Genomic DNA, 25803 nt, shown 5'->3' with positions numbered 1-25803 from the left:
TTGGCCAAATATGATATAGTACTCTTTAAGATACTGAAAATAAAGAATACATTTCTCATGTAGTTTTTTTGATTACTTAAGAGAAGCCCAATAAACGTAATAAGATCATGCTAATCTTTGTCCCTGGAAAATTAAAATTCCTGGCACCAAACCAAACAACTAATGTAGTTACTGAGACAATGAACAGCGATTCTCCCAATGAGTGGGGATTTATTCAACTCCCATTACTTACCATTCTTTGATAAGACAATGAGTTTATTTTCTTTAGTCATAAAGCAGACAGTATATCTTTATATTGAAAAAGCCTTAACATTAATTCCATAACAAGGATACCAAAAGGATGTCAATTAGTAAGACAAAAAAAACCGAACCTTGTCCATGCTGAATAATGCCTGGTATTGAGGAACAACAGCATTTCTTGGCTCAGTAAGAATCCGTACAAGTGTTTTCTCATCCAGGCTGTGCAGGGGAACCACCACAGGTAAACGTCCCACAAACTCTGGAATCATGCCAAATTCAATGAGATCTCTGGCTTCCACATGCCGCAACAAGCGATCTTTTTCTTCAATATCTTGCTGTGTATTGGACTCCCCACTTATGTTAGCGAGGTCAGCTGCTGCGGCAGCCCTTCTGCCTTTTCCCAAATTAGATGGCGTGCCAAAACCAAGATACTGCAAAATAAACACTGCATGTTCATGGAAGAGCTACAGTTACAAGTTTGCTTTAATTTTAATGTTGTATGAATTAACAGAAACCTGTTGTAACATTTAGTTCTCTCAGCAAGGCACTAACACATAGTGACTACTGATCGGGCATGAAGGAATTAAATACTTTTCACAAATTAAAATGTGATTACATCACATATCTTGTACTAGTTGCTATGTGATACAAGCACCCTCCGATAACAATAAAACGTACTCTTCCAAAGTGAAACAGATGATCATCTAATAAAAAAACTACACCAAAAAGCTTTACAAAGCTTGGGGTCAGAACTGTAGATATAGGGTTACCAGATAGCAACTATGAAAAAACAGGACAGGGGGTGGAGAGGAAGGTGCCTATATTAAGAAAAAGTCCCACAAAACAGGACTGTCCCTTTAAAAATGGGACATCTGGTCACCCTATTTAGACATCTGCTGGAAATGGGAAACTGACCCAATAATATAGCGCTACATAGGCTTCTTATGTCATCCAAAAAAGAGCAAAGTCGTGTGTCTCCAACTGCTGATAAATAAGGGGGATTAAATATAATATTAAATAGAGAGAGAGAGAGAGAGAGAGTGTGTTTTTCCAATGTTTGCTCTCTGCTTCAAGCTTTCTATGCATCATATCATACATTTAAAGGAAATGTGATGGTAGGACACCTCCCCAATGGAATGGTTCACACAGGAACCCCATTTTTAAAAATTAAGGGACATTACACCACCTTCACAATTAACTTTTTAGTACTAGAATTCAGTTTTCTAGGTGCAGATACAGATAAATACAGATAACCCTCCCAAAATCATTAGCAAAAGAGCCACTATACATTCAATACAGCTAAAAAGAGCTATTCTAAAACAACGTGTTCTCACCTTTTCATTTTTCCTCCTGCTGATGATTCTGTCAAGACCATTAAATGCACCAGAAGCTACAAAGAGGACATTTGTTGTATCAACCTGCACCGTTTCTCCACGTAACTTACGGGAATTTTTTTCTGGAACATTTACTATTGTACCTTCTAGTAACTTTAATAAGCCCTAAGTAAAAACAGAGAGGTAAAGGCAGTAAATAAAGAATCCGCATTGTAGCTTTAGAACAGAATGCACATCAAATCCTGTAACCTACTCACACTGGATTCAATGAGACTGACCATCTGAATATGACAAGCAGGACTTGGCCCACGGGTTCCAAGTACTTGAGAATTTTATCCAAGGCCACATCAAGTGCCAGTGGCAGAGATGGGAACAAAACCTAGACTGCTTGTCTTCTACATGCCACCTCCCATATGAGAAGAATTGTTTTTAAAAATGTTTTTCAAAGTTCTCCATGAGACATCAGTGATGAAGGGTTTTGGAGAAAGTGAAAAAACAGCATCTAGTGATTTTTAGTTTATGTAACTTGATACCTGAAAGCAAATAAGGATGATTTCTAATAAAAATTCCACTGAGGGTTTTTTGGGGAGTGAGGGAGGTAAAGAGCAGAATGGGGGCTAAGGGGCTTTTGATTAAACTCTAGAATTCAATGACATATGAATCTATACACAGACAATATCTGCAACATGACAAGACAACATCAGGGACTTCATGTACTTTAACAATTTGATTTAAAAGGCTGAAATAAAAGAAAAAAACTGTATACTTACTTGTTGGACACCTTCTCCTCCTACATCCCGTAACTGATGAATGCCTGGCACACTGCCAATCTTATCTACTTCATCCAGAAAAACAATTCCTAAAGTACAAGGAATATATTTAGAGAAGATGCTATCTGTAAGAGAGAAATATTATCTATGCACAGAGAAGAGTGCCATCTTAAATAGAAGAGATTGCTATAGCAATGTTACAGAATGCTGCATGTTACATAAGCGACTTGCTGGATAACAAGAAAGGAATAACTTGTTACACCTGTTCATCATCATTTTTAAAATTAAGTTTTGAACATTCTTATTAATTAATCAGAAGTATATATATACCAAGAATGCTAAACTATTAAAATGACTCTTGGCACCAACTTACAGAATGTAATTGGGTCATGTATATTTTACAGACAAACATCAGAAAATACATGGTCCAAGTTTACCTTGTTGAGCTTTTTCTACATTGTAGTTGGCATCTTGCAGTAGTTTTGCAATAACAGATTCAATATCTTCACCTACATAGCCAGCTTGAGTCAAGGTAGTACAATCACAGATAGCAAAAGGTACATCAAGGCATTTAGCTAGAGTCTGAGCCAGCAGGGTTTTACCTAAAAATTAAAAAAATCAAACTACTTGTTCTGTAATATTCATAATATATTTCTGTGGCAGTATACAAGACCACAAGCATTTTTCTTCAATGAACGTAACCAGTGTGGCATTCTTCATCATCAGACAGCTAAAGATTCAACAGTGTTTTCTGGGTAAGCAAGCTTTGTCAAAGAATGTATGCTGTCATCTTTTGATTCTGCCAAGTTGCATACATTTTAATGACATTCTATTAGTTTGTTCAGGATTGCCTATGATACATACACTACAGTTAACACAACTGTGTGTGTTTATATATTGTAACAATTGTGTGCCAGTATAAACGAAATCTTATATTATTAGTGCCATTCATCTGTTAACTTTCAGGGCACTATGGAAACCTGATCTGTTTATTCAGGCTTTTGCCTGAAACGAAGAGTGGCATAGCCATACTTTGGCTGGGAGAGTACTGAGTAAATAATATCCTGTTATGTTTGTATTTTTACACATGCACACAGACCTCTGAGTAAAATATTATAAAAACAAATATAATTTTTCCTTTTTAGACCCTACAATAGCTCTGGCTTAGAAGGTGAAACAGCATCATCCTCTAACCAGGACATGTCATCTTGAGCTTGCCATGAGAAGTCTGCAAACTATAAACATTTTTTCTAGTTACAGAAAAGTTATATTTTATAACCTGGTTTTAATGACTGATTAAGCGGAGAAAACTGTGTAATGAAGGAAGATTCAATAGCACAGCCTTTTTTTCCCTTCCCAACAACGCTAAGCACAGGTGGGTAGAGGACCTGTGAGTCAAAATACCATGCATCACTTGCAGCTGCTATTAGGGGTACAAACCACAGCGACCATCTTTGCTGCTGCATTTTGCTGTTTAAAAGATGTTTCAATTACAGTCATGGACATGGGCATTATTTTTCCCCTAGTGTTAGAGTGAATTAAAAATCAAAAGAGTGATGCCTTAAAATGAATAGACCAAAAAGGTAACAAGCAAGAAGTCAGTTCACTATGGAGTGACTGACATGGATGTCTATTACTCACACTAAGGACTTGTCAATACTTAAAATGCTGCATCGTTGTAACTGCGCTGCTGTAGCACTTCAGTGCAGACACCACCTAAGCTGACAAGGTTCTCCTGTCAACACAGGTAATTCACCTCCTCAAGAGGTAGTAGCTAGGTCAATGGGAGAATTCTAGTGCATTTCTGCACTGGGAGTTAGGTTACTATAGCTGCATCTAGCGCTCCCTCTAATTTTTCCCACCCATGCATGGAATGAATTTTGTTATGTGCACCAATATGGAGGTGATGTGTAACACGTCACTTTCACATTAGTGCACATAATAAAATGCATGTGGTGGGGGTGGTACCGAGGAGTTCAGAGTGTGATAAGGGGCACAGAACTCGGGTAGAGGGTTGGAGTGCAGGGATGTGAGGGCTCTGGCTGGGGTGAGGGGCCCAGGGCTGGGGCAGAGAGTTGTGGTACAGGGTGTGAGGGCTCTAGCTGGGGATGCGGGCTCTGTGGTGAGGCCAGGGATGAGGGTTTGGGATGCAGGAGAGTGCTCCAGCGGGGAGAGAGGACTTCCTCCAGCTCTCTCCCCCTACAGCAGCACCTGGGCTTGGGCAGGAAGAGGCGCCTTTCCCCACTGCAGCAGCTCTGGGGCTGGGGCCAAAGGATAGGCGCCCCTTCCCCAGCCGGGTTTGGGACAGGGTGGGATGCCCCATCTGCGGCAGGTTGGAGACTGGGTTAGGTGGGGCCAAGGGGCACTGCTCCCCCGGCTGATCCCTGGGTGGGTTCCATGAACACTTGGGGGCACTAAATAGGCTGCTGCGCGGCCACACAGCTTACAGGGAATTTAGGCTGCGTCTCTCAGGGCTGTGGATTTTTCACACCCTGAGAGAGACAGCCAAACTGAAGTAAATTCCCAGTGTATAGTAGGCCTAATTCACTACATTCATCAAAATCCTAAGAGGCGGGAGCATCATTCTACACAATACAACTTGAACTCACTGGGTATTCCACACCTCTGAAGATCAGGTTCCAATAGACACATTATTTTCCATGTCATAAACACATTTATTAAAGCACCTGCAACAGACTGGATTTAAGGACTGGTTATTTTCTGAGCATATAGAATTTCCTGATACTGAACTGTATCCAGGAAGAGTTTGCTTTGATTTTGTTCTTCCCTACCTGATTCCAGACAATTCTGTTTCCACGCTATCAGTTTATAGTAATGCTGTTTTTCACTGCTAGTTGCTGAGGTATGATTACAACAACATCTTCCTATAACCGATTCTAGCAAAGTATTTATATGATTGTTCTGGAAAACTGCCTGAACCTTGCAGTACAATTGATTTTTGACCAAGATGAGCCACCCACATTCCATACACATTATGGATGTATCTGTGGGTAACAAAAGATGGCCACCTATCTTCTTGGATTTGAAGACCTTTGAAAATATGATTTGCAGGCACCACTACCAGGATATAAAAATTGTGCATGGCACTTTTTTCTTGTAGTCCAATGATTACAGTCAACATGGTCCTGTGCTTGAAAGAAAATCATCATAGTGGATGCATTTGAAGTATGGCAGAGAGCAAATTGGATCAGACAGGTAGTTGGAAAGGAGGGAGGTGTAATATAAGCTGGCAGTACCGAGGTCTGAAGTGCAGAATTAAATGCTAACTTTATACTATGGAGGAAAAGCTCATTTCAATCTGTTTTTAAGTGAACTCAACATGCAGCATGTTTCAATATAGATTTCTTTGTAGTTTTGGATAAGCACATACTATACAGCAAAGGCTGGAGTTTAGCATTTCTATTTCCTGCTGTTTTTCTGTTATTAACCAGCTGCTGTTGCCAAAAAGAACCACCAGAGACTGACATTTCTTAAAACAGGAACTCAAAATCTGTCCTGAGTCTGGTTCTATTCAATATCTTCAAAAATTATTTGAATAGCAGCATAGAGTATACTTATAAAGTTTATGAACAACACCAAGCTGGGAGGGGTAACAAGTGCTTTGGAGGACAAGATTAGAATTCAAAATGATCTTAAACTGGAGAAATGGTCTGAAATAAATAGGATGAAATTCAACAAGGACAAAACACAAAGTATTACATTTAGAAAGGCATAATCAACTGTACAAATACAAAATGGGAAATGACTGCCTAGGAAGGTGAACTGCACAAAAGGATCTGAGGCTTATAGTGGATGACAAACTAAATGAGTCAACAATGTAATACTGTAAAAGCAGCAAAGAGTCCTGTGGCACCTTAGAGACTAACAGACGTATTGGAGCATGAGCTTTCGTGGGTGAATACCCACTTTGGATGCACGTGATACTGTAATGTAACGTAATACTGTTGTAAAAAAAGTAAACATCATTCAGGGATGTATTAGCAGAAGCGTTGTCAGCAAGACACGAGAAGTAATTCTTCCATTCTACTCAGCACTGATAAGGCTTCAACTGGAGCACTGTGTCCAGTTCTGGGCACCATACTTCAGGAAAGACGTGGACAAATTGGAGAAAGCCCAAAGAAGAGCAACAATAATGATTAAAGGTCTAGAAAACATGACCTATGAGGAAAGATTGAAAAAACTGCATTTGTTTAGTGTGGAGAAGAGAAGATTGAAGGTGGGAACACACTTGAAGACTATTATATAAAAGGCTGTTATACAGAGGAGAGTGAAAAATTGTTCTGCTTATCTACCTAGGACAGGACAAGTAGCAATGGGCTTAAACTGCAGCAAGGGAGATTTATGTTAGACATTAAGAAAAACTTCTCACTGTAAAGGTGTTTAAGCACTGCAATGAACTATCTTAAGAGGCTGTGGAATCTCCACCATTAGAGGATTTTCAGGACAGGTTAGACAAATACCTGCCAGGGATGATCTAGACAACACTAAAAGTCCTGCCTCAGTACAGGTGACTGGACTATATAACCTATCAAGATCCCTTCCAGTCCTACATTTCTATGATTCTATGTCATGCTTTTATTCACTCAATTGGTAACATAAAAATATTTGTAGCTTATCTGTTTCCAAGGTACTCAAAATCTACAGAAGTGTTAAATTACATACCTGACCCAGTTGGTCCAAGCAGCAAAATATTACTTTTTTCAAGATTTATGTCATCATGGGTTGAATCTAGTACTTCACCTCCTCGTTTCTCCTGAGGCATCTGCTGATTCACTTGTTGCTGCATTGATGCTCCTAAAGCATTACCATGGGGACTTATTCCAGCAATTTGCAGAAGTTCTGAAATTAACAATAAAAGCTTTGTTTGAGAACCAGGTTTAACTTAAACTGACAAGAGTCTGACACTACTGTTGAGTATATAATTAAAATTTTAACTGATGGTTCCTGTAATCTTTCAGTGGTTTGTTCTGTGAGCCAGTAATCCTACTTTAGAAAATACTGAAATCTACAGACCAGATTGCAACAAACAGTTAGCATAAACACCAGAAAAAGAGTAACTGCATTCACCTATGTTTCAATAAGCATATTTTTACATATCTGAAAAGATATTTCAAAACAGAAATAGAAATTGTATAGGAGCTTATCTAAAACATTCTAATATATTAAACAAGTGCATGCAAAATTCCTAGTCCACATACAAAACAAGTATTTTTTCCTATACATAAATATATATAAAACCAAAAGGCACTTAGATACCATAATGCCTGGAAAAGTATAAGAACTCATAAAAAATTACAAACTACTAATATACACAAAAACTATGCAACTACGCTAAAAAGTGACTATATTAAAATAACTTCTAACAATAGATCTGTGACTTAGATTTAGTGGTACATTACGGTCTTTATTTTTTAAACAAACAGTTTATTCATTAGTACTGCAGTGCCAACAGAAAGATGAGAGAGTGAACTGGATTCTATTCCTTCTCATTCATCAACAGAATTTTAAGTAGTTCCAATTGCAAGGCAGAATTTTGTAATTTAAAGAAAATGGAATTGACTAGGTGTAACTAGGATTACAAATTGGTCTGCAGAAGCCTTATTTACAGATGATGAATGTTGCATGAGGCAAGAAGAACCCAGTTTGAAAGTCAGCTTGTAGTTAGAAAAAAACCCGGTAATTGTGAGCTGAGCAAATATGACCAGGTGTCAATGAGACAAACATGGAACAGCACAATGCCATTTTGACAGTTACTTTTCAGAGTACACTATGTTGCAGCAAATACATTAATATAACATTGCATGATTAATACTATATGAAAGCTGACATGAGGCTTTACCTACTAGGCAGTGATTCACATTTCCTTTTGCCTTAAAAAGTTGGTATCAGATAGAAATTCATGAAATTATACACTACAAATATCTCAAACTGAGAAAACAAGTCTAAACTTTCACTCTCTTTAATCAAGGTTAATTCTTTGTACAGACACTTATATAGAAACTTGGAAGGCAGGTAAAGTGTTAACCTACATGTAGAATTATATACAAGGTAAAATCCTGTTCAGTCACAAATGCTCAGTACAAGGACTACTTGTAAAAGCAAGCAGGATTTGGCCCATAATTTCTACCAAGCCACCACTAAACCACTGTTCTGATGTTAATTTCAAGGGCAGATATTGCAGAGGAGGACATGAGGAGAGTTCACTTACTTGTAAATCTGTACTCATCCTCCCGTCTTCTTATTTCTAACTCTAAGAGAGAGGATGAAAACAGTAATATAAAAAAAAAAAATTATATTTGCTCCGCCTCTTGCCCTCTTCTGAATACATTTCATGGTGAAATCAAGGTATTACACACAAGAAATCCCCAGGTTAGTTTTCATTTGTCAGATCTAAGAGCTCCCTATTTGGGACTACTTAGTCATCTAAAATTGACTACCTGCTTCCTCTTGATTACAATAAATTAGCTGTTTTTACATCAAAATCTTAAAATACAAGACACTTAGTAAAAAAAAAACCATACCAGATTTAATCTGGATTCTAAAAGTTATCTTAAACTAGCATTGTAATACTTTGATACAAGATTATTCTACATTTTTTAAAAGACTATCAATTATAATTGCTAATTTTAATCTCTCTGGGGCAGGAAGCGTCTCTGTTCTGTGTCTGTATGGTGCCTAGCACGAGATCCTGGTTTGTGCTTAAACCAGGGGTCGGCAACCTTTGGCACACGGCTTGCCAGGGAAAGCCCCTGGTGGGCCAGGCCAGTTTGTTTACCTGCCACATCCGCAGGTACGTCCGAACGCAGCTCCCACTGGCTGCTGTTCGCTGCTCCAGGCCAATGGGGGTGGTAGGAAGTGGCAGCCAGCACGTCCCTTGGGCTGTGCCGCTTCCCGCAGCCCTCATTGGCCTGGAGTAGCGAACCATATCTGGCGGGAGCCACGATCAGCCGAACCTGCGGACCTGGCAGGTAAACAAACCATCTCGGCCCGCCAGGGGCTTTCCCTGGCGAGCTGCGTGCCAAAGGTTCCCGATCCCTGGCTTAGACCATTAGTCACAACTGCAATACATATAAAAAATAATACAATTAGAAATCAGAAACAGTTTTAAGATAAAATGCAGAAAATGTGATTACTAAAGCATCTTTTTTTTATGCAGTTAGCATACTAAACCTTAGATTTCAAGTCAGAATGAGACTCTTTATAAATCAAACTGAGTGAGCCTTGAATCAGTTATCAGAGTTTAATCTCACTTCTAAAAATAAAGTAAACTGATACTACTGCATAACTATTGTGCAGCTAAAGCACAGCCAATAAGTAACCTCATACGAACTTGTTGGATATTTAACAATATTAAACTGATCAATAGTTTCTGTTGACTTAGGAACAAAAATATGTAGTTAATTATTCATCAGGTTATACTAAATAGAATACAATTTCTGTCTTAAACTCCCCTTGGTTATTGCTTGCAACTGAACACTAAATATGTTGCTCAAGTAGTAAAGCAGATTAAAAAGAAAAATTTTAATAGGCTCACTTTATAAAGCACTATCAGATTCACCTGAAAGGGTGCCACCAACAGATGCTAAATATTTAAATAAGTTAGAAATTGCCCATGATGCCATAAAACTTCATGGCTTATTCACATAATAGTTACAAAATTTACATCAAGTCAAAGGTTAAAGGTACACCATGCAGCTAAAAATCATTTTAACACAGAACATATCTAAGAAAATTTTAAATTACTTTCAATTAACGAGTGTTAAAAGTTATTTACTTTTCATTATTTATGTTGCATCTTTACATCGTGCACATCACTCAGCTTAGCAAACAAAGACAATTCACTTTGCTTGCTGGTTCTCATGCACTGACAAGATCGCAGCATATGAAAAAGCAGTTGCAAACATTTCAGAAGCTTTAAATCTAAGCAAATCTTTTTATTGAAATATATTAATGGAGGCATTCATAGAAATAAGTTTTTGAAAATGTTTGCTTTTATCTAGCATTTATGTCTACACTAGCCAATGAAATCATTTAAGGAGCAAGTAATATATTCTTCATGCGGGTAACACATACCACTGAATTCATCTGAAGTTTTACATGCACAATGGCTGCTTGCATTTATTATAGCACCACCATAAGTACAGGAGAAAAGTCCAGAGACAATACACTTTATACTCAGAAAAATATGAAACATTGTACAAACCTCTCGGTGTTAAAGAAGTCTGCTTTTCAACTTCTGCTTGCTGTCTCAGATTAGCTGGGATATTGTTGTATATTCTTTTGTAATGATTGTACACAGCGACTGAAAGCACCTTCTTGGCAAAAGACTGACCAACAACATACTTGTCGAGGTAGTTGTAAATCTGAAAAATAAAACTAACTTAATAAAGAAAAATAATTGTATTTCTAAGCCACCCATGCACGATAAAAGAATTACAGGACACCACAGGTACAAAATTAACACAGACTACAGAGATCTAAAACTGAACAAAACCTGAGTTTAAGAGACATCAAATTCTGAAATTCTAATACATAAAAGGAGCTGAACACCAAGGCTTTGGAGCACAATGTGGATGGACCATAAATGGAGGCTATACTAACTGATCTAAACAGACTTGATTTTAAAATTTTATATCATGGTCTGTGATACAAACTAATAAAGGTTACGGAACTGAGCATTAACTATCCAATACATACATACAACCTCAGATTATGAAACTAACAATTTTTCCTTCAATAAAATACTTCATTGTGTCCTGTAGAATACAAGTAGTAAATGTTTAAATCTTGGAGAACTAATTTTTATCGTTTCTTGAATTTATGTCCCACTTGAATTTTAAAACTTTGATACAGATTTTTAAAATTAAAACATTCAAATATGCTATAATGCAGATAAGTGAACTGGTGAAATCAAGAGCCATACTTTTTTCGGTGGAGGAGGAGGCTTTTGTTGGAATGCCAATTTCACAGCTTCTGCTGCTGATTCGGGCTCTTTAATGATGCTCTTCTTTGAGTCTGCCTCTGACAGCACAACAAAAAAATGGTGACATTTTTCACACTTCACAAAACGGGTGGAAGCTGTAAAAAAAAAAAAAAAAAGTAAAATGACGGGTAAGAGACTATTTAGACAACATGCATTCAATTTTCTACTTTCACGCTACACAGAACTTAAACATTTGTAATAACAAACATTCTGTCAATTCCCTCTTCTGCTTTCAAGGTATATTTTAAGTTGGAATAACGTCAAATCAAGATAAGAAATTAGTCAATACCCTGCATTTACGCAGCACTTTTCATCTGTTCACCTCAAAAGCTTTACAAAGCATTTAAAAGATAGTGAAATTCATACAAAGAGGCAAAGCAATTTGTCCAAGATCAGACAGTGACTGACCTAGGAAAAGAAGGCAGGTTGCCATTTCTAGTTTGGTGCTCTGCTCAGTAATAACTGTATTCGAAGGATGAAATTCACCCAAGTGTGGCAACCTCTTTCATGCTACTTGAGACATGTGGAGGGAACATAAAATACACAGGGAGCTCTAGAATCCTGTATACACAGGGGAAGGCACATAATTTGGCTCTGAACAGACTAGCACTACTGGATCCACAATACACAGAGAAAGGCAGCAACTACTGGGCCTTGCCCATAAACTGAAAAAGTAACACTGCTCCTTTCATGTGCGCTCCCCTGCATGGAATTAACCAGGCTATTGTGAAAGGTGGACATTGGGGTCTGGAGATTTCCCATAAAACCACAGACTATACAAAACACTGCTTACTGTCAACCAATTTCTAATCAATTTTGAACATAAAATTTATATCAAATTGGTATTTCAGTTTCTTTTAATGTAGTATGGCAGTATATTGAATGGCTTCAATCCAAATATACTAAATCAGTAGTGACAAATTTTCAGTTAACACATTTAGAATATACAAGCATTTACACTTAAAAGAAAAGGCAAAAACTGAGGAAAATGTGAAGTATAATAAGACTTTCCCTGTCTAGTGAGCAACATTTTGGTTATCACTTCAAAAACTAACTACTAGTGTTCTAGGGTTGGGGTTTTTTTTTTTGTTTGATTGTTTTGGAGATGTCATAATAAAAAACTTCAAGAACAAATAGATTTTCTTAAGAAGAACACTTTTCTGCCTTTGGGAATCAATTTTTAGGACAGCAGAAACTCAGACTTCAAAGAAAGACAAAGAATCAGATTCAGAAATACTTTATAACAACTTAAGCACTGGCACTATTAAAACTATTGTCTGTTTCAGAAAAGCAAAGAAAATGGCATCAGTTCTAGATGATTTCAAACAACAGAACCATAATCCAACATTAGTGTTCAATTCCTGCTCCAGCACTTGAATGTCCTCGGTTAAGTGTGCCAAAGGTCCAGCATGACCTGCTTTGACAAATAACTACTCATTAAAATGACTAGGTGAAGAACTTTATAACAATCCTCTGAACTTTTAAAGGTCTTTAGAAAACAGATTGCACTGGCAAATTCTGGGTAAATTTATTGTCAACCTATGACAAGAACCAAACAAATTTTTACATCGTGCTCATGCTTCCCATAGAACAGATGTTAGGAAAAACTCATCCAACAGATAAGATATATGCTCCAAAATTCTGTAGCTGCACAAATAAAATTAGATTTTTATAAAAAAATACAAATCTGTTAATTTTAACAGATTATCAAAGTGCTGCTGCACTGTGGAAACCTCCTTGCTCTTAATCCTATTCCTTTAAGCCGAACAGAGGAGATGGAACACTGCAGTAGTAACAGCATGAACTGATGATATCATAGGAGGAAGGGGGAAGTGGAGAAGAGCAAAGGTCACTCACTTGCAAGCAACCCTCCTATGATATACTATCAATTGCCAATATCACAGGGAAAGTGTGCGCACGTGCACAAACTCAGAACATCTCGGACATCCTTATTGACAGCTAGTACCATGGGAGCATTCTCTTCTCTCACATAATGCTAGCACTCAACATTAGCACCACAGAATGAACACGAATATAGTCACTCCCTTAAGCATGGGAGAAAAAGGAAAATAAAGGCGAGGCATTATATTTTGCACTTTTACAGCAGCTTTCATTGGAAGATTTCAAGTGCTTTACAAACATTAAGCCTCCCAATACCCTTCTGAGGTATCTACTGCCCCCAGGTTACAGATAGAGAAAATCACCATTGTGCCGCATTTTCCCTGAGATCAGAGCAAGTCAGTGAAAGAGCTGGGATTAGCACCAAGATCTTCTGACTTGGAGTTTCATGCTCCGAACACTAGTTCATGCTCCTTCCTACAGCTGTGACAAAGGAAAATAAGATTACTTAGTTTCCACAGCAATGCTCATTTTCAAATAGGAAGGAACCAGAACCACTAGGAAACTATGGGAGTGTGGGTTTTTTTTGAGGGTGAGGGGGGGCTGCTGAACACTGTGCTGACGCCCCACAGACTCTGTAAATGTAAACTTCAGACCTTTTTATTTTAGACTTTAAAACGATAGTGTCAATGGCAACTGGCAGAACATTTTAAGTCACCTGCTTCACAGAAGGTCATACTTTTTAACAATTTGCCCTGGACAGAGGAGGTGTAAGCAGCCCTGCAGATCTCCAGAGCCAGCAATAATGTTATATTAATAAGTATACACAAGTGTCTGTGCAATAGTTCCAATTTCAAATAACTTCACTGGCACGATGAGGTCTGCAAATGTTTAGATACAACAACAGGCAGTGAAAAGGACATTAAGCTTAACTGTTGACTTTGCTCCCATGGCAAGCTGAAGGCTGCACACTACACCCTATTTGCCCAGTCAGTATTTATAGTGGTAAGGTGCAAGGCATGTCACACCAGAGACAGTGTTGCCCACATATGTGCAAAAAATTGATGCAATAGTATTTTTTAAAAAGCTTGAATCTACACTCTGGGGTGGAGATAGTTACTACACTGCAATTGCTCTGAGAGAGCATGTCGTCAAGGAAAAAGGGCAGGAAAGCCACTAATTTCCTAACAGGTTTAAACATGACAGGAAAACCCTGCTCCGGAGGATGGAAAGGGCAGGGAGTTCATCCCGGCAGAATGAGGTGATGACAATGCCTGTTTTTAAGAGTACTTACATCAGCAATACTCAGGCTCAAAAGATACAGGTGGTTTTGACTTCATGTCTCAGGCATGAATTTCATCTCACTGAAGGAAGCACTGATCACAGGATTTCCCTCCACACAGCCTGACACCTAATGCCAGGTACAAGGAGTGTTGAGCAAATGGGTAAGAACCACCAAGATCCCTTTAATACCTCCAAAGAGCCCAGGAAAGATGAGTGTGTTGGAATAGCACAGAATTACAAAACCATTGTGCAAGGTTTGCAGCAATATGTTATAAAGAAGCACATTACAAACAAGCTGCACTGGAATGTCAAGCTGTCGCTCCTCCACTCAGTGGCTCTTCACAACTTGATTCATGAATAAAGAAGCTCTCTGACTCAATTCCATTTTAGCATTTTGTTAATCATCTCAAGATGAGTACAGAGTTAATTTGATGTTTAATTTTTTAAGTGTGTGGGGCACATCCTGGATAAATGTGTTTTCCTTAGTCAGTAAATATGTACTTAAAACCCTGAAGATTTACAAGTCAAAACAACAGTTTTGTTTTGTCTTTTTAAAGTAGTGGCATTACAGGCTTAGCTGAAGATCAAGTTACAGTCTGTTTCATAGACTACAACCACTCATTAATAGTTCTGGGAATGAACTTGGATGGAAATTTTGACACTTTAAGGAGGATTAGAACACAGCTTGCTTCCCCACAACTATTCTGCATTCTATAGTGCAAATAAACGCAGAAAAGAAAATAAGTAGAGTAACAAAAACAGATTGAGTTAGGGAAAAAGTGTACGGTACTCAAATTAACAGTTTGAAAGAGAACTGAAAAAAGATGTAAGGAGTCCAACCGTTTCAGGAAGAAACTGATGTAAGCCTAAAAGGAATATCTGAATTATTATAGCAATGACAACTGATTTTCTTAAAGATCATAGTTACTCGGAATCCAATGACAGCTCTCCCTCTGTTCAGTCTCTATAACAAGCCCTACATAAAAGAAAAAAGAGTTGGTTCCACTCTTACTTGTTGCAATGCTGCACTGTATAAAAGGACCTTTAAAAAGACTCTTTAAATCCCAGCCTCTCGAGAGTGATGAGAAATTAGGAATATCCAACTGCTTAAGAGAGCCCATCCACTCACTGTATCTTGATGCTTGAGTTCTCTCAAACTTCCATCAGCCTCAATCCTCCTTTTAAGGAAAGGTAATTGTTTTTCAGTCTTAGAGGGGAGGGATAGCTCAGCTCAGCAGCTTGAGCATTGGCCTTCTAAACCCAGGGTTGTGAGCTCAATCCTTGAGGGGGCCATTTAGGGATCTGGGGCAAAAATCTGTCTGGGGATTGGTCCCCCGTTGGGCAAGATGACCTCCTGAGGTCCCTTCCAACCCTGATATTCTGATTATGTGCCCCATGATATCCTGGTTAGGTTCCAGTCTGGCTCTGATCTTTTTAAATTGAAAATATATCAGCCAAGCTACTCTCCCACATCATAAGAGTATGAGCTTCATGGCAAGGTCATTTCTAAACACAGGTTAAAGTATCTTTGTGACACTGATGATATGTAAGTGTCTCTCTGTTGCCCATGGATCCAACAAGTTTGAACTCTTCCCTGAAGCAGTTCTTGGATGATGTTTCCAGATGTATGCACATAAACAACCTCATCATCTACCCTGGTCTGGGTGGTAAGAGAGGTGGAGATAGTAATTTTGAGACTCAGTTTCCTGATGTCTTTGTTTACAACTGGGCGTCTTCTGAAGATGGTTGAATCAAATTAAGAATATTTTCCTCACTTTCAACTACACCCTTTCCGTGGAAAGTCTCATGTGGTGAACAGGGTCTGAAGTGTTTATTCCAGCTGTGCAATTAGCACCAGATTTGCAGAAATTCTGAGCACCTATTTTTAACTGAAATCAAGGCAAGCTGCAGGAGCTTAACACTTCTGAAAAGCAGTCCCTCCTTCAGGCTGATCCTTTATCTATCTTGGGACTATCTTGCAACACTAAGACATGTCCCTGGGACCATAAAGTTGGATTACTGCAATACCTTCCTATCAAGGCTTATCTGTTTGCAGCTTGTTCAGAACAAAGCATCAAAAATCTGCTTTTAGTTTAGGTGTTTGTGATATTACACCTACCCTGTACTCTTTACAGGGACTTTAAATTGACCTTGTTTTTAACCCTTAAAGCACAGCCTGGCTATTCTTGAGACCTCATCCTTAAGTCTCAACAAAAGAAGCTGATGAATATTTGTGCTCTGACAACCCAATTTTTAGTGATCTCTATTACTTGCTAGGTAAGCAAGAGATCGTGCTTCACTCTAGTAGATCCTAAGGCATGGGATTCATGCTGCTCTAGACAACTGCCTCAGCTTATCTGTCCAAAGTGCTTTTAAGTATGACTACTTTTAGTCCTAGAGTCATATTACTCTCCTCATTGCTCCTCCATTCAACATCTCTGCTGTGCTACAACCTCTTTAATCTTCTGTTTAAAAGGATTAATTCTAAATATTTTAAACTTCATGTATTAAAATTCTTGCTGTACGGTACACAAAGTGTCCAGGGAAGGCAAAGGCTGCACTTCAAAAATAAGATTCATCATCAGTGGTGGTCTGGCATTTGATGTTAGATTATTTCCCCCCCCCCCCCCATTCATTGTGAACTCAACTACTCTTTTGAATACACTATGGCTCTTATTCTGGCCTATAAAGTCCAAAATGTACAATTCTTCTAATATTTTCTAAAATGTGGTGATTCTCTTAGTGGATCAGCAATTCATCCTACTCTTCCTATTGCTTAAGAAAAAGGTTTTAATGGTAAATAAGCAAAAATCATGCACACAGTTATTAGAAAGCAAGTCAGGAGCTGAAGTAATATTGTTACTTTACATGAACACCTCTTCCACTAAGATACAAAACGTAATAGTTCAGATAAGCTTATATTGTTCACAATATTGCTCTGCATACTGTTGACCGAATTCTGCTCCTGATTACACTCATGCAGCTACTCCTGATTTACAATGTCAGTCACATTATTCTGGATTAACACCATCACAGCAGGATATTTATATGCATGGCATAAGTATCTGAAATTCTCAGTATTCAGAATAAAACTTAGCAATTGGAATAGAATGGTTAAAATTTTAGTTTAGCAATCATTTCAATGTTTTATAGAAATGGAGAATCATCCATACAAATCAGAACACAATAATCCTTTGTTAACACTTACACACAAAGGTCTCTACATGTGTGCACAGATCACCACACTTTGGGCACCGCAGCTGGTTTCCTCCTTTCCCCGAGTTTCCAGAACTTGACTTTTTACTGCCTCCCTCACTGACAGATTTCTAATGAGAAACAACAAAATAATATTTCAATTGTTAGTTCCATACAATGAATTTCAGATTTGTTTCATTATACATACCACTGTATATAATGAAAAAAAAATTGGCAGCTAAAATGGTCTCTCTTCAGTATGTGAAAAAGACTTCAAACATCTAGAGTAAGAGAGTTTAAAGTTTCATGCTTAAAACAGGCTAACATTTTCTCAAGAGACAGAAGTCTACATTTTAAGAAGTGACCAGAGATTTTCGATGCTCAACCTGAAAAATGCCCAATGGTCTGTGATAGGATGTTAGAGAGGGTGGGATCTGAGTTACTACAGAGAATTCTTTCCTGGGTGCTGGCTGGTGAGTCTTGCCCACATGCTCAGGGTTTAACTGATTGTCATATTTGGGGTCAGGAGGAAATTTTCCTCCAGGGCAGATTAGCAGAGGCCCTGGAGGTTTTCACCTTCCTCTATAGCGTGGGGCACGGGTCACTTGCTGGACGACTCTCTGCACCTTGAGGTCTTTAAACTACGATTTGAGGACTTCAAAAACTCAGACATAGGTTAGGGGGTTGTTACAGGAGTGGGTGGGTGAGATTCTGTGGCCTGCGTCATGCAGGAGGTCAGACTAGATGATCATAATGGTCCCTTCTGACCTTAGAGTCTAAATACGTTTAAGATACCTGTTTTTTCAGAATATATTTGGCACCCATCCTCTCAGAAACAGGCCCTTTCAAGGTGTCTCAGCATGAGTACTCAAAAATTAAGGCATCCAAAATCACAAGCCCCTTTTGAAAATTTAGGTTCTAACCACTAATGCCTCATTTCCCAAACTTTTGAAATTTGAGCCCCAATTTGGTAAAATTAAACTAGCTGTGCCCTCCAGCAACCCCACCACTTCTTATTAAAGGTCTATCCATCTCAACTTTAAAATTTTCAGTACTAGTTCATTAAGGCACATCCTGCATTTTGGGAAATGATAGAAATATCTCCTCTTTTTCCCGCTCTCATTTTTTTTTTTTTTTTAAAAACACATGCTTTGTTAGCATATCACTGCTTATCAATGTTGACACGAAGTATCTTAGTTAGCACTCACTGAAAGATGGAGCTGTCCATACCTCAAAGCTATTGTTTCAGGCTCTCTGAAAACTTATATAGACATCACTACATTGGCTACACCCTCTTTACATTTTGAAGGTTCTCTCTGTAATCGTAACAGCTATAGACTCACTATATATATATATTCACACACACACAGGAGCCTCTGAAAAACCAACACATCTGTCCATGCCCCTTGCTAGTCCTTCACATCCCAGGAAATATCAGTGTAAATAAAAGTTATTGAAGTACTCCATACCCCTTCCAAAATCCTATTTGCTGACTAAGGAGCAACTCATCAGGTAATCATACACCTGAAGAATCTGCTTATTAATTGCAGGTACAAGGGAAAGAATGGGTAAAACAAAGATTAAAAGTTCATAACAAGAGCAGCAAACAAACATATTATAAGACTAAGATGAGTCCTTTCCACAAAGAACCCTTTCTTTAGTTCCATAGCAACATATTACAGAAGTAATTAGAAAACTGTAATATCTCTGGTTTCAAAACACCAAAACAAGGTTGAGTCAGTTTTTTTTAAAAGTGTTAGAAGTAGTACCTGAAACTCTTTTATCTGCAAATGTGTGTGGTTTTATAACCATATTTCACAATATTTTCAAAAATATTTATCTCACTTTTTGCTGTTTAAAAGACCTAAACAACAGGGAAAAGTGACTATAAAAGTATTTGTGCATTTGACAGTATAAAACCGTACTATGAAAATATTTTTCCTCTAATCTTTTCAGTTACAGTAATCTGAAGGGTGATTTGTAACAGTAGGTAGAAATTTCAGAAAGGAGTGTGGTTAAGAGACCCCTTTAAGCAACAGGTAGTGTATGCAGACTACCTTATTGCCATCGCCAGAACCATCCTTGCTCGTGCCATCTTTCGAAGCAAAGTATGCTGGTGTTTCTGAAAAAGTTCTAAGAGGAATCCTTCTTAGAGACTGAGTTTCAAAAGTCCCAATTCTTCCTAAAACAGCGAGACAAGTACGACCACAAGTAATACCTGGAAATGAAACAAATCCTGTAAGTCTGTGGGGCACACATCTTGCTCCCCACAATCCAAACAAACTGTGTGTAAAACAGGGAAAATACGCCACATTATCTATTATTAGTTTGCTTTATGGAGTAAGAGAGAACAAGATATAATAGTTTCCACTCTAGCTAGTATTTTACCATTTATCAGAAGACATCTGAAGTGCCAATATATTGTGTATGGAGAACCCCTTTTCATAACTTCCTCAGTCCTTATCATATGGCAGTGAAAAGGACTTTGAAGGAAAATGTGAATTTCCTTTTCGTCAAAAAGTCACCAGCATTTCAGAACAATTCAAAATAGGATTTATTTGAAAGTTCCTTCTGAAGCAGAAGAAGAGCTACAGTAAGATGAAGGAATACAAGCTTGAATTTCCTTTGACTTAAGGAAGTCAACAGAACACTGAACACTACTTCTAAAGTCTTCACAGGGATGAATATATTTTCAATTAAGTTAACAGGTTAATTCAGCAGACAGTTCACATACAATGGGCATTTGAATTGTATAATAATGAAAATTTAAATAGTATCCCCCAAATACCTCAGTGTGTATACACACATCCCCATAACATTATATACTGCCATGCAGAAAAATACAGATTAAAAGAGACAAATGTAGATCCCATTTTTACACCATTATAGTGTAGTGAAGATTTCTACTAGCATTATAGTCAAATAACAATTAGTCAGCTGTACTCAATTAACATCAATCCTCTAGATTTGTGTCCAAAATGTAATCACAGAACAAAAGTAACCACTTAATATACTATTACATATTCTCTCACCTAACACATTAGCAGTGGCAACAAAGTCATGAAATGATTTTCACAAGCGTAAGTTTGTCAAGAACTCTAGTTTGAACAAAAAACTACATTTACAAAAAATTGCTCTCTTTTTTAATCCTGATGGCATCCCAGACCAGGCCTGATTTTGATTAAACTGTTTAGTGATTAATGAAGGCCATGTCTACACTAGGAACGCTTTGCTGTTATAGATATACCAGTATCTTATACTAGCAAAACACTCCTCATACGGACACAGCCTATACTGGCAAAACTGCACTTTTGCTGATATAGCTTATTCCAGTTCCTCGCCCCCTCCCCCTCCCCCNCCCAAAACACACTCCATAAAAGTAACCTATACAAGATATAACAACAGAAGCACAGTTCTGCAGGTTTTACACTAAGGACTTTAACTGGCACAGCTAGGTCTGTCAGGGATCAGATCTCCTCATGCCTCTGACCACCATATCCATGCCTCAGAAGCCTGTAGTATGGACAGGACCAAACTATCAGTAGTGGTTAGTTAGCAAACAGTACTACAGTTCAGCTCTCAATGTCCAAACTTGAGTTATACAAAATAACATCAAGTCCCCACCACAATATCTGTTATATCAAAGATTTTCCTGATAACTCAAAATTATTTCAGGTTCCCTGCAACATTTGGGTAATTGAGGTTATAGTACGCTAGTGACAGATACAAAAAAGCCCAATCAGGATGAAAAAAAAAATCAACCTTTAACATGTATTACGAAATGAGGTAACTGCAGAGATAATAATGAAATGACCTTTGAAATGTCTCCTAATCATATGAAATGTATCATGTAAGTGTTTTAGAAGTGTAGTACACTGGTCTTCATTTGGCAGAATCAGAATCCTTGACGCTTACTTGCAAACATTTCCAAAAATCAGTTTCCAGGAATTTTCAGAAGGTCAGATTTGAAGAAACAAATTATTAAGGGGGAAATGAAGGAGGCCTGTTATGTTTGGCAGCATGGCTATCTTCTATAAACAGTGGGGACAAATTTTAAACTACATATTCTATTTTTAACTTTGGCTGTTTTAAATTATTTATTCCCAACATGAAAAACCTCCTCCATTAAGCTACCCAAATTGCTGGTATTCTTGCAATAGCCTGGGAGAAATACTCCACACTTGGGTGGGTACGAGCCCACCTACATTATTCCTACAGTTTTAAAAGCATTTACATAGATCAGGGATCGGCAACCTTTGGCATGCAGCCTGCCAGGGTAAGCACCCTGGCAGGCAGAGCCAGTTTGTTTACCTGCCACGTCCGCAGGTTTGGCCAATCACAGCTCCCACTGGCCACGGTTCGCCATCCCAGGCCAACAGGGACTGCAGGAAGCAGCGCTGGCCGAGGGATGTGCTGGCTACCACTTCCTGCTGCCCCCATTGGCCTGGAATGGCGAACCATGGCCAGCGGGAGCCGCGATCGTCTGAACCTGCAGACGTGGCAGGTAAACAAACCAGCTCCGCCCGCCATGGTGCTTACCCTGGCAGGCCGTGGGCCAAAGGCTGCCGATCCTTGATAGAGATTAAAATAAGAGAAATGGTACAAAATTCCAAGTAGCAATGATACACTTGAGATCTATACTTCATGCTAGGGAGCTACTACACATAACTAGTAAACAATATGAGGGGAATTCTAAGGGGTGACCTATAGGAAAATGCTACTTAACAATAATGATATAGCAATATACAGTCAGCTCCTATTTTTTATTTCAGCTAAATTTGGACAGCGATAGGTGGAGGAGGATTGAATCCTGGGAAGAAATCTCATCCCCTGAAAGTTTATCATCGCAGCAGAACCTTCTAAAGCAGGGACACACAAATGAAGAGGATATGGATGATACAATGAGTAGAGTTGGTTTGCAATGAGACAAAAAATGATTTCCAGTCACTTCTAAGACAGCTCATCATAAATCAAAATATCATTTTAATTTATAAGGATTTTGTTAAAATAAGTTCAAAGAAAGACATGTAATTTTGTTCCAATATTTGACCTTCAGAGTTTTTCACTGGCTATCAATCACCTCAACATTACACTTTATTCCCTTAATGCACACATTTCAATAAGAGAATATATCTTAAATGATTTAATAAACAAAATTATTAGGACTTTCAGCTTAAATTCTTGATGTCAGTTGAGAGACGAGGGTTTTTGAAAATGACACCTTATTACTTTAATAGAAGGATAGACAATAACAAGGAAGAGCATTATTACATACATGCAATCAAAGAAAAACCATCTGCCAACATCTGCTACTGCAAAGTCACAATCAGTGACATTTAATCAAATCAGATTTGCAGATTTAAAAAAAAAGAGTTTACTAGCAAGATACTAGCATGAATTAAGGTAATTAAGATATAATTTTAAAAGGGATGCTATCAATTCAAAATGTATATTTAAAGTTGGTGTCCTTTCAGTAAAATATTTTTACAACACTCTGAAGATGAAAAGCAGTATTTAAATGATAATACTAACAGTTAAATGTTTTGCTACTCAAACCCTGACAAGCATTACTGTAAAAACCATGACAACCTATCAATTTTAAAAGATTCTGCTGGGTCGTGATACTATTTACTGGGTGGTATTAGCAACAATACCATGGCAGTTTACACATTCTAGTTTAGCTGTTCTCAATGAGGGGTATGCATACCCACGGGGTACAGCAACTCATCTAGATATTTGCCTAATTTTACAACAGGCTACATAAAAAGCACTAGCAAAGTCAGAATAAACTAAAATTTCATACAATGACTCATTTATACAGCTCCATATATTACACACAGAAAGGGGTACAGTAGTCTGGAAAGGTTGGGAGAAAGATGTTGGCAGAGCATTTCAGGGCACCCTGCGAGTATTATCTTTTCACCCAGGCTGGGTTTAGGACGGTGTAAGTAGGTTAAGAAGGCAAAGTTAGGTATCACCAGTACGAGTTGGTTAGATGGAGAGAAGGCTTTTCATGATACAGAACCACCTCGCAAATTTCAAAATTGATTATTTTGGAGGAAGTTTATTGTACATGTACCTAAAGAGTAAAATAGGAAGAAAGTTACTGCACCTATTTCCATAAAATGTAAGTAATCATAAAGTGCAATTTTCCAGGAATACTCCACATTCCAGTCAAAAACCTGGTTTATATCCACTCCACATTCCAATAAAAACCCTGAGGGATTCAACATTCCCCACCTCTATTTCACCTTTACAGCAACAATTTATTTTGAAGAAATTTGTGATTGGTTAAAAAATAATCAATTCAAAACTGAACAGCTTGTTGATATCCAGTAGAGTATGTTTTGCTAAATCCATATGTATATACCACATGAAAAATAAAATATTTTACTCAAGTGATTGCTATGTTTGACAGCAGCTATATAATGTGCAGTGCCACTACCTCAGTTTAGTACTATCCCATCGTATTTGAGTGCCTCACAATCTTTTAATGTATTTATCCTCAATATCCCAGTTATGTAGCAAAATTAGGTTATCTCATTTTAAAGATGAGGAACTGAAACACAGAGACACAAAAGTCACACGTGGAGTCTGTGATGGAGCAGGAGATTGAACTCAAGTTCCAAACTAGCACCCTAACCACCAGACCATCCTTGAACTTCCTACCATTTACAGGGTTAGCTCCATCAGTGATTGCAACAGCTGTCAACCACAAGCACCTAGAATACTGGATGAGAGTTGCAGGCATTATTATATGGCAAAATATGAATAGTCTCTTCTACAACTTTTACAGGAAGTGGGACTCAAAAATCAATTTTTGTTATTCTGAAATTTCTAGTTTTTCATTTATCTTTATAGATTCAATTTACATTATATATTTTGAACAAAGAAAAACATTGGATATACTGTTTATATAAAATACTTGATTCAGATACTGTCCAGAACTTTTTACCTTTTAAACTGTATTTGCTTTTAGAGGGTTCGTGTAAGGTAGAGAGTTCAGAGTTGAAAATATTGATTTGAACCTCCCAATGTAGGTCATGCCAGGCTGGCAGATATGGAATCTGGAATGGGTCATGCAATTTAATGAATAGCCCTTGTTGAACTACCACCTTAAGCTATTGTTACTGAGGCTGACAAAACATTGTGCTCACTACACAGGTATTAAACAGGCACTGGCAGGTTTAAAACTCCTTACCCGTGTTACTAGCATCACCTTACACTATTAACATTTATGTTCTTTAATTCTTGCATTTCTAGTTTAAACTATGAAAATAAATTTGAAGGTTCCAGTTAGTCGCAAGTTTATTCATCAATATGATGTTATATTTAATCACTAATGAGAATTGCTTAAATCCTAACAAAACCTATTTGTTTGCCGAACACATTTCTCTTAATATTAGTTTTGTAAAACTTTCTTCTAGCCAATCAATATACATTTAGGCCTGAACTAATCAAATGGCCTTCTGAACTTAAAAAAAGAACAAAAAAAATTAGTGAAAGAGTAAACCATTGCTTGACTAAAGATCCTAAAAAGATTGAGCAACATAAAAGTCTGGTTAGAATGTCACTGGCAGTAAGAACCATAAATATATTGCACACGGTGAATCGAGGGAGGCGATTTCTTTCAGTAAAAAGTCTAGACAGGAATTAATAAAAGTATCCCCAACACTGCCTCTGTGCTGACCCACAACAAAGCCAGCTGGAGATTAATATCTTACCAAGTGTACTTTGGTTCTATGACAAATCCATTTCAATTGGCCTAGCTTACAAACAGTTTCAATTCTTGAACTCTGTTTGGCACTGTATAAATTCAATAACAAGTATGCTTCCTACTCCCTCCACCCCCTTTCTCCAAACTACCTTCTTTACAAGAGCCATCGACCTGAGCTATACAAAGAAAAACAAACCAAGTCAGATCCCTCATTTTAGACCTGACTCCAGCCCCAGCACTGAGCCTGCGATATATCCCGTTCATAACTAGATTATCGACATCGGCAACGTCGAGTCACGAAACCCAGGCTAGAGAGAGGGAGAGAACTGTGGCTACAGCAGGGCACCCCACTTCCTTTGCACCCCCCTCCACCGACACTCCTTATTTTGGGGGCGATCGCCCCGTCCTTCGGACGTTTAG

The 25803-nt window shown here is 38.0% G+C and overlaps 1 protein-coding gene across 4 annotated transcripts in view; it reads right to left on the bottom strand.

Moving 5' to 3' along the window:
- The window catches only part of CLPX (caseinolytic mitochondrial matrix peptidase chaperone subunit X), a 32946-nt gene that overhangs the window by 6382 nt on the left and 761 nt on the right, over window positions 1-25803 (bottom strand). The window contains exons 1-11 of one of the 4 annotated variants that reach the window (XM_075069726.1): window positions 20055-21432; window positions 19724-19884; window positions 17680-17797; window positions 11289-11443; window positions 10569-10728; window positions 8574-8615; window positions 7028-7204; window positions 2782-2946; window positions 2345-2433; window positions 1575-1739; window positions 372-671 (exon numbers count right to left, since the gene is read on the bottom strand). In XM_075069726.1, coding sequence (XP_074925827.1) covers window positions 372-671; window positions 1575-1739; window positions 2345-2433; window positions 2782-2946; window positions 7028-7204; window positions 8574-8615; window positions 10569-10728; window positions 11289-11443; window positions 17680-17797; window positions 19724-19884; window positions 20055-20133 — 1611 coding nt within the window. In that variant the 5' untranslated portion in view covers window positions 20134-21432. Of the gene's footprint in view, window positions 1-371; window positions 672-1574; window positions 1740-2344; window positions 2434-2781; window positions 2947-7027; window positions 7205-8573; window positions 8616-10568; window positions 10729-11288; window positions 11444-17679; window positions 17798-19723; window positions 19885-20054; window positions 21433-25803 lie in introns of those variants that run through there. The other 3 variants (XM_032766009.2, XM_075069727.1, XM_032766011.2) reach the window with 3 other exon arrangements.

The sequence above is a fragment of the Chelonoidis abingdonii genome, chromosome 9 (genome assembly GCF_003597395.2).
Source record: "Chelonoidis abingdonii isolate Lonesome George chromosome 9, CheloAbing_2.0, whole genome shotgun sequence".
Taxonomy (NCBI): domain Eukaryota; kingdom Metazoa; phylum Chordata; order Testudines; family Testudinidae; genus Chelonoidis; species Chelonoidis abingdonii.
Note: the sequence above shows the minus strand (reverse complement) of the source record. Positions and strands in the feature narration are given on the sequence as shown.